Below are 10,513 nucleotides of genomic sequence, written 5' to 3'. Positions count from 1 at the left end.
CAAATGGAGAAGGAGAGGTGGGGCCCTGCCAGCTTGGTTAGGGCCACAGGCAGGAAAGGTTTTTTGGAAGGGGTGGTGCTTGAGTGAGAGTAAAAGGAAGACCAATCTCTGGCAAAGTGAAGAGAAGTCCAGCAGTGTTGCCGGCTGAGGCCCCTCTGCCCCATCTGTTGTGCTGCCTCTCATGTCAGGTAGAAATCACACCTTTCTCTACTCTGGACTGATGCCAGCATTCCATAGGTATTAATTTCTGGACTTGGGTTTTTGAAAACAAACTGCCCATAGGTGATCAGGAAGGCGAGGGGGACCTAAAACTGGTTATAAAAGGAACAGCAGCTGAATTACGCATATTTAGACTGGGAGGCAGGGGGGCTGAGTGAAAAGGAAATGGACTGTTTTTATAACACAGAGTTTCCAAGTGCAAAATGTAGAAGCTGCAGAAGGCAGAGGTCAGCTGAACACAAGAAAGAGCTCTCTACTGGCCTTTATTTAAAAGAGAATGAACTTGTTTTGGCCCGTTGTCCCTGGAGAGGTTCAAACATGTATCCCTACTGGAGGTCACATCATAGAAAATGGTGACAGTTAGGTAACATGCCCTTTAAACTCCTTTCCAGTGGAAATTCTGTCACGCCACCATCATCCCTCGATGACTCCCGTCAGCTGCTGACTGAAGTCCAAGCTCCACAGAGCAGCACACGGAGCAGCACACGGAGCACTCTACCTCTCCACTCACATCCCTACCCACATCCACTCTCAAACTCCAAGACCAACACCAAATCACTTGTGCTCTGCACACATATGCCATGTTCAGTATTTAAAATATCCTTCCCTCTCCCTTTGCCAGTGTTCATTCTCCAACACTCAGCACTGGCACTGTAGTGGATGTTTGTCACTTTTTCTTTGCACTATTATTTCCAATTCGGCAAATTAACTCCCCAACTGTGTCTCAATGGAAAAGTAACTAGTGTCCTGCCTCTTACTAGCACTCAGAAGGAAGCTAAGGGAGTCAGATCCTTCCTTTATCAGCCTCCAGTTGCAGCTAGGAGGCAGGCAATGACAAAAATCCAGCCAACTGGGCCTTCTCTCAAGTTACTTTGAATCCAAAGTCATAAGGAATAGATAAAGGTGATTTTTCTGGTGGTGTGGGGGTAGTAGCATGGTGTCCTTAACCGGTTGTTTAGGCAGTAACATGGTTGTGTCTTTTTTCCTACTTTTTAGCCTTCTGGAGTGCCCTTGTTTCTCATTTCCAGATTCATCAATATGTATTAAATGAATGAATGAAGCAGAGGGATAAAGGTCAAAGACTTAATCTAAAGCAAATTATGTGCAAGGTTGGACCACTTAATCATCAGAAATGGAGGTAAAGAGAGGGAAATAAAAATAAACAGGAGAATGGTCACAGCAGTAACAGAAATGAGGGGAAGTGTTTTTAGGGAAGATAGAGAGGAAGGATAGCGAATACCAAATTTTTATTATAATCCCCCTTCCAAAACGTTTCCATTTATATACATACCAACTCTTCTCCTTTAGTGAAAACAAAAATAAAACCCTATTATTTTGGGTTGTGTTAGCTGCTTGGTCTCTTTACGTGGGTCTCAAGTCAATGGCCTTGCCCTTTACTTTCAGAGACTGTTAAATTTAAAGAACGCATCAAATAGCACATACCCAGTGGCAGGAGAAATCGAAGATGATTTGGAGGTTTCAAACCAGGGAAATATACGGCCACTCAGGAAAAGCAGGAAGAAAATGTGGAGCTTGAGATTTCAGCAGGTATATTGTGAGCAGCGATGACTCGACAGCAGCAACACGTCTCTAAAACAGGTGGTATCGCCACTGCATATTTCTCATGCAACTCTGTGCATATGCAGAATCAAGGATTTAGTGTTTTTCTTCTGCAAGAAGAAACATGAGATAGGTTCTTTTCATTTGACAAACATTTATTGGGTACCTACTGAGGGCCATACACTGTTCCAGGCAGTGGTAAAGTAGTGAAAAAGCTATGCTCATGAAGACAGATAATACTACTACTTAAATTGATTTGTTCACTTGTTTATATGCTATAAAGAACAATAAGCTAGGGGAAGTGGTTAAGGACGGGCTCAGCATGATTCTCAGAATATCCCATTTAGAAGCTGATAAAAGGACCTCGTAGAACATTCCTTTCAGTCATCTTCCCTTTGAGCCTGATCTGGGAAAGGCAGGCAACAGAGACCAGGACCACAGATTCATAAGAACCCTTGGAAACTCAGTCCTCCATCAATATTGAAGCATAGATCTATGGTTATTACTGTGAGAGATTTCCAAACTTTAAACTTTTCTCTTATTATAGTAGCTGGCACTAACATGGGCAAACAAATTAGATCAGCTGAAGGAGAGAAAAAGAAAAGAAAAATAAGAACTTTAATGTTAGTTCTTACATCTGGGACTTCTGATAAACCAATCAAGAAATATTTCCTGAGTACTAAGCCAGAATATTCATTTAGATGCAAAGTGGATTCTAGGGTATGTGATGTGTGTATTTCAAGAATATTTCCTGTTTAGATAGCAAGCTTTATGAACTACACAGTATCTCAAATAAAAATTACACAGAAACTCATGCCTATGAAGAGACCTGTTTATTACTGATAACACTTCATTTGCCTAAAACCACAAGAAATCCACACACAAATACATAAAGTGCAAACTCTCACAGGCAGTACTTATAATACACCCTGGTGTTTTTGTAGGGAAAAATGAGAAGATGTTGACAGAAACTGTTAAAACAAGGGCAGAATTTTGAACTACTGCTACACACTTTAGTCAGAAAAATAATTCATTCTTGACTGCATATATTTTATCTGGCATATTCAATGAGGCATACAAAGAGTTTATTCTAGCCTAGAACAACAAGGCCTCACCATACATAGAAGCAGAGTCTTGCTTGAGTGGCTCTTGTAAGATACATGATGAATCATAACAGTGGACAAAAACATACCAAATAGGATCAAATTAGTTGTGACTCACTTGGAAGGTAGTGCTACTAGGCTCAAAATGACACTTAGACTAGTGATATAAAGTCTACATAGACACCATTTCTTTACCTTCCTGGCCAACACCTTGCTTTGAGTATAAAATACCAGGCATTATATATAATTTCCACAGAGAGATATGCTTTGCTCTCTCCAAAGAAACTGAGTATTTAAGGGGATGTCTGCTTAATAAACATTACATTATAAAGTTCAGTGACGGGACTTCATTCAAAAAACTGAATTAGAAAATTCATTTTTTGATTGTTCCTTAAACTATTTGCTACTTTTTAAAAAATCCCTTAATTCCTATTATCAGCAATTAAATACTCTATAACAGGTACTGAACTAGGTGGTGTGGATATGAAAAATAATAAACCACGATTCCTACTCTTGGGACTGAGCATCATGTGGTCCTTCTTAGTCAAGGAATGCCAATAGTAACAAAACTGTTTCAGGTCAGTTTAGTTTGGCGTTAATCTTTCTGAAGGTCAGATTCTAAGGGCAGGAAATAGCCTAGATATGTTCTATGTTCATATATCTTTTTTTTTTTTTTTTTTTGCGATGGAGTTTCGCTCTTGTTGCCCAGGCTGGAGTGCAACGGTGCGATCTTGGCTCACCACAACCTCCACCTCCTGGGTTCAAGCGATACTCCTGCCTCAGCCTCCCGAGTAGCTGGGATTACAGGCATGTGTCACCACACCTGGCTAATTTTGTATTTTTAGTGGACACAGGGTTTCTCCATGTCGGTCAGGCTAGTCTCAAACTCCTGACCTCAGATGATCCACCTGCCTTGGCCTCCCAAAGTGCTAGGATTACAGGCATGAGCCACCGAGCCCAGCCTATGTTTATATATCTTGTACTATAGCCAGTGTGTGTAGCTCAAGGATTTGCAGCCACTGGGGTGAGGGCACTGGGGGAGAAAACTGAGCAGCCACATGATGAGCATGGTGCTCCTTTGTGGCGGCATAAGTTTCAGTAAAGATTAAACATATCATTTTTATATTAAAAGTTTTATTATAGAGAATGCAAAATTCACTTACATTTTAAAGACAGAACACACTTCATGTCAGTGGTAGGCTGCTTCTGATTTTGCTCTCAGAACCCCTTCCCCCTTCATCATGCCCCTCTGCTTTAGGGTTATGCTAGTGGAAAAATTTGAGCAGCAAACTCTAGGTATGTCACTTTGTCCCTATTTGGTCACTCTACACATTCTTATAGGTTCTCTTTTATAAGTACATAGTCTTGAATAAACAAAGAGGAAAGATGGCCTAATGAATGTATAGTATGGTGAATACTTTAAGGTAACCAATAGTCAACACTAACTTTGTTTCCAACTAGAATTAAAGTCATGCTGTGCAAGGAGTCAGACAATGAGCAATTCTCATCTTACTATTTATACCTGTATGGTTTAGGGTAAGATGCTCTGAGGGACAAATGTGAATAAGATTTCCTCAGATCTTGTGCTTTGGCTCCCCAAGTACAAGGAAACCTGAAATAGAATGTTAGGTCAATTGCCCATTCATTTTGGTTAGTACGACTCTTTCCTCATCAGTTTCTAGAGCAATCTCAGACGACAAGTGAATTGTAAAAGGCCATAATAAATTAACATATAGCAGTATGCAGACAGACCAAAACAGGTTATGAATAGATTTAAAATTACTTCCTACAATAAGTCTTAAATATAATGACAACATTAACAAAATAACCAAAGGTCCATAGACAAATGTAGTTTATGACTAAGCTTAAAGCATTCTGAATGAATACAGTTGAGATTTCTTATCAGTGAGGTAACAGGGCAATAGTCCTTCACAGTAACAAAATGTGCAAGGGTGCCTAGGAAAAGAGGGAGGTAGAGAGAAAAAGGCATAAAATTAAATGTATCCAAGTGAAGTTTGGATTTTTCAAGCATCACAAATATCAATGGAAAATGTGGAAAAAAATACTGATAGCAGCAGCTCATAGAACAATTTATCCATTAAACTACAGCTAATATCCCTGTTGCATCAATTCCAGAAGCAACTTGCTTAAGAAATGGGAGGTCTATTTCCTATATAAAGACATTCCAAAGTATCCACTCTCTTAGAACCTCTCCATCTGCTAAAGTTTCTACATCCAAATAACAACATACATATTCAAAACGAAAACCTCAAATAACCTAAGCCACTATACATTCTTCAAGATGAACAAAATTTTGTTCAAGTCTCACTTAATTTGCCAGGTTAAATTAAAAATAATAGTGAAGCAGGTAAATTATTCATTGCACTTATGCATCAGTTACTCAAAACACACAAAAATTGTTTTGTGAGTTAAATTCTTCTAGATATGGAGTAAAACCCACGTTACTTTTAGTGCCCTTTATGACATTTTTGTTCTAACCTGAGTTTTTAAAAAAATGTGCTGGAAAGAAGGACCCTTAAAAAGTCATCTGTATATCTCTTAGTTTTTAAAATTTTTATTCCCTTAAAAATAAAAAAAAGATTTTGAATAGAAGATATTATGAAGATTCCTCCTCAAGAAGTTCCTAAATCTTAAACTTTCCATGCTGTCTTTAAAAAAAAGATCCTTATTCCCTCTGGTTCTGTCTTCACTAGAGATGGAGAACACTACGGCATAGTATTTCTTACTTTGAACCCTTCAATAAAAGACTCAATAAAGCTTTATTAGCAAACTTAGCAAACTATCTCAACAGCTTTCTCCTCTCCAGAGTCAAACAATCTTTATTCCTTGAACTTTTTCTCAGAAGTCTTATTTTCTAATCTACATTTTCTTCCTTTTTATTTCTGCTCTATCTCTTCCTGAGTTCTCACATGATTCTGATACAACATTCTAGCAGGAAATGAATCCGTAAAAGGGATACTTTTTCTCACCTCCTAAACGTTGGCCTCATTTTAGTGATCACAATAAAGGAAAATGGTAGGTGCATACTCATCATAACAACAAATAAACACAAGTAAACAGGTGGGACACAGTTTATTCCCTACTGTTATGGTGTTATATTTGCCCTTCACAAGAAGCATTTCCTGTGTCTCTTTATGTTGTTTGCTTATTTCTACTGTTTATTTCCAATGTGTGCTTTGATCTTGCCCTACTAATTCTCTCCTTTTCTTCAAAGCTCTAGAAAATTCCAGTTTTGACTTTCATGCTCAATGAGAATGCAATCATTTTCACAATATTGTTCAAAAAGAAAAAGATAAACAATGTAGTGCCCGAGGCTGAGACCTCCTAGCCAGCACTTCTGTCTCTCCTGGCCAGCTTGGGCTATCACTGAATTTATCCTGTTAGGCAAATGTGCACCTACTACATGAAGCTCATGTTAAGTATCATGCTCAGAGAGACTCATGACAGGCTAGAATAAAATAATTCCCTCAATCGATACACTTCAGGAATATTTGTAAAATTTTGTTAACTTGAGAAAGAACACTTCAATAACTTTTCACCTTAAAATGACTTAAATGTTGCATTATATTAAAGCACTCAAATAAAACTGTTCTCTTCATTATAGAATGACAGTCATGACATGGCTTTAGTAACTATGAATGAGCCGTTGATTCATTTTAGCTTCATTTTTGTTTATCAGTCACTGAAACACAGAACTAAACCAAATATACCTGTTTTTCATATATACAACATTATACCACTTTGCAGAATATATGCCATTTCCTAAATTACAATCTACATTCTTAAAAGCATATAAAACAAAAGATGTTTTACACATTTTAAAAATAAAACAAAAATTCTACACATTTCTTCTCCAGTGCAAAGCCTTTGAAAACAAACTAATTGAGAAAAATGGTGCTCTACATTTAGCTAGCTGTCTATTATCTACAGTTATACACTTATATAAGATCCAACAATAAGAAAGTAAGGAAGGAACAAATTAACAATAGTGGCAATACAATAGTTGGACAATTAGGTTTGGATTATATGAGCTCAACCAAATGTTAGCTGATAGCTGCAACAAACTAAATCATGATTTAAGGAACGTTCTAATCAGTTCAAACTTTATATTATTATTTTATATGAAATAAATTATCTAATTACAGTGCTATCTCCTATAAGCAATTTATTTAGATCTTGTTATTGTTATCTCCTAACTATACCCCATGTGTATTCTGAGAACTATGTAGGACAAGATACATTTTAAGAAGATTAAACAGCATTTCTTTTTCTCTGTCTCTCTTTTTTTTTTTTTTTTGAGATAAGGTCTCACTCTGTCACCTAGGCTTCAGTGCAGCAGTGCGATCATAGCTTTCTGTAACTTAAACTCCTGGCCTCAAGCAATCCTCCTGCCTCAGCCTCCCAAAGCACTGGTATTACAGGTGTGAGCCACCACACCCAGCCTAAACAGCATTTCTCTATTAAACCTTTTCAGAAGACTGCATGATCAGCCAAAAGTGACTTTTTTTTTTTTGAGATGGAGTCTCCCTCTGTTGCCCAGGCTGGAGTGCAGTGGCGTGATTTCGGCTCACTGCAATCTCAGCCTCCTAGCAATTCTCCTGCCTCAGCCTCCCAAGTAGCTGGGACTACAGGTGCCCACCACCACACCCGGCTAATTTTTGTATTTTTAGTAGAGACGGGCTTTCACCATATGGGCCAGGCTAGTCTCAAACTCCTGACCTTGTGATCCACCTGCCTCAGCCTCCCAAAGTGCTGGGATTATAGGCGTGAGCCACCGCACCCAGCCCAAAAGTGACTTTTTGAAAAAAATTATTTTCTACACTAAAAAAAGATAAATAATAGTCATGCAATCAGAAATTCTACAGAAGTCAGCAAGATGTTAGACTAAACTGGACCTCTGTTTTAAAACATGTAGTTTTAGTATTTCATAATACTTAAAATTTGGATGTTTTATTCTTAGTAAAATTAACATTACTTCATAAAAGAATAAATCTACTTACAAAAATGTAATTCAAAAGTTAGACTGTCAAATAAATTCAGAGCTCCTTTCTCAGTTCAGATTTTTTTCTGTAACAAAAGGTTTGATAAATGACACAATTCTAATATGAAGATCCTTAACTACATTAAGCCTGCTTTTATTAAGATCTTTATTTATATTCCTAAGATTTTAAAATCAGCAAACTCATTTGATATAGAGGAAGCACCTACAGATTTTGGAAGATTTTCCTTAGCTATCTGAAAATTGACTGATTAAATTATGGTAAATGCAGGAACACTGTTTTTTCTGTTCATACCAGACCCTGAGAAGGCACTGAGAAATTTGACAAGAACAAAGCCAATAGGAGTGTTGCCACTATTGTTTTATGTTCAGTAAACGTCAGAATTTTAAATACATACAGTAAATCTACACTGCACCAAGGGCACCTGAAACAGACATGCCAAAACCACACATTGTAACATCTGTTCTAAACTACAGAAATGCTAAATATCCTATTGCAAATACTCTAATTTGTAAATTAATACCTGTGATGTCACAATGACACTTTTTCATAACAGTCAAGGAAAGTACCATTTTCTTGCCAATTTTATGGAGTAATTTCCTTAACTAACCCTATAATTATATAACATTTACCTGTCTTTTTTTTTTTCTTTTACCATGCTATACACAATTACAAGATACACAACTAGGCTTAATCACACTATAAGAAGAAAACTCACTTTTGAACTGTGATGTTTCTGTTAATAGAAGAACAATACGTTACTATAATACTTTTAGTGTAATAACTTTTGTTTGAATTATGAAAAAATTTGAATCATTTCCCTCTAGACCATTTCATTTCAAACTTATACTTTGTTTAGTCTAGCCAGTTGAACAAAAAGAAAGAAAATAAAAGGAAAAAGATACTCGGCCAGATGAGATAGAGAGAGAATGCTAACACAAGGGTCAATGTATGGAGTTCTCGGTTGCTCTGTTCCATATGCCCACACAGTGTCATGACGTATTGGTGTACCCCTAAACAGAACGCCAGATCAGTCCATTCTTACTAGGCTGAAGAAAATTCTCAATCAGAGCGTCAATGAGTTTCTTCAGTTCTTCCTCCAGTAAAGCAGTGTCACTGAGGAAAAGATGAAAAGTTTTGGAATTATTTATTTTCGTAGGCTTAAAATTTATTTAAATTAGTGTTATTTTTTAAGAGGTCCTGATGGAGTCATTAAACAATTGGTAAACAAAAGAGAAATTCACTTAGTTAAAACAAAACAAGACCAAAAAAAAATTACACACAAAGAAAACACTGCTATCACAAACTGAAGTTGAACTGCATTAATAGGAGTTCCTTGGCACATGATAAACAGAGGACTGATGGTATATCTAAAGAATTCTCCTAGGTCAGGAGAATGAGGTTCAAATGGCTTTGAACACTAATACCAGGTGTTAGGAGAAAATGGCTTCCTGAAATACTTTGAAAAATATTTGGTACAGATGTTCTGGAATGATACATCTTTCAGGTAGCAGAAGGAGGTGTAACTAAAATAATGTGATGTTTAAAAAAATAAATATGCACTTAAAAGAAGGCCCTTGAAAGTCATCACTGAGGTGCTGCTGTTGCCCAGAACATTTTGAGGCAAGCCTCTTTTAAACTGCCTTTACAGTCATTTTAAAAGCTATACAACAAATCAGTTCTTATTACTTTAATAATCTTCCTTCATTTTCAACCAGATGTAGCATTACCCAATTTGGTTTACTTTAGATTCTGCTTTGAATGACTTCAGGGGCTCTTTATCCCCCCCAAAGGAAATGAAATCTATCCTTAAATGCAAAGATTTGGGGAAATACAAAATAGTATAGCTTGGTTGGACTCTGAAAGCAATTCTAAAAAATCTCCTTCCCAAATATATATTGGGCAATTACAATATTATAGGAGACAGTACTTTTAATACATTTAAGTAGCCTTTGAATATGTTTATGAAATTAACTTAGTCACAATTCATCCTCTTAAAAGGAAATGAACTGAGCAGATTATGTCAAGTCATATTAGACACAGAAAATGAATATTTGGCAATAAACATAAATTATTTGATGATAATTTCCTTATGTTAATCATGTAATACTTAAAGCTCAGAGAATCTTTCCAAGAATAGAAATTCACTACAATTTAAAAGTTCAATTCCCAAATGATGTAGCTGCTTTAAAAAACGGTCTGGCAGTTCCTCAAAAGGTTAAACACAGAGCTACCATATGACCCAGCAGTTCACTCCTAGGTATATACCTAAGAGAAATGAAAACATACATTCACACAAAAACCTGTATGTAAATGTTCATAACAGTATTCAAAACAGCCAAAGAGTGCAAATAATATAAATGTCCATCAAATGATCAATGGATTAAAAAGCATGGCATAGCCATGCAATAGAATATTGTCGGGCCATAAAAAACAAAACTTTAAAAAAAGGAATAAATTCATGCTACAACTGAATCATGGTGGAACCTAGAAACCATTATACTAAATAAAAGACGGCAGTCACAAAGGCCCACATATTGTATGATTCCATTTATATGAAATGCCCAGAAGAAGCAAATCTATAGAGAAAGACAGTAGATTGGGGTTGCT

The 10,513-nt window shown here is 36.7% G+C and overlaps 1 protein-coding gene across 1 annotated transcript in view; it reads right to left on the bottom strand.

Moving 5' to 3' along the window:
- Window positions 1-2,593: 2,593 nt before the first annotated feature.
- The window catches only part of PGM2L1 (phosphoglucomutase 2 like 1), a 67,811-nt gene continuing 59,891 nt past the window's right edge, over window positions 2,594-10,513 (bottom strand). Inside the window, exon 14 of the mRNA XM_030828950.1 lies at window positions 2,594-9,019. Coding sequence (XP_030684810.1) covers window positions 8,917-9,019 — 103 coding nt within the window. The 3' untranslated portion in view covers window positions 2,594-8,916. The remainder of the gene's footprint in view (window positions 9,020-10,513) is intronic.

Source organism: Nomascus leucogenys, chromosome 15 (assembly GCF_006542625.1).
Source record: "Nomascus leucogenys isolate Asia chromosome 15, Asia_NLE_v1, whole genome shotgun sequence".
Lineage (NCBI taxonomy): Eukaryota > Metazoa > Chordata > Mammalia > Primates > Hylobatidae > Nomascus > Nomascus leucogenys.
Note: the sequence above shows the minus strand (reverse complement) of the source record. Positions and strands in the feature narration are given on the sequence as shown.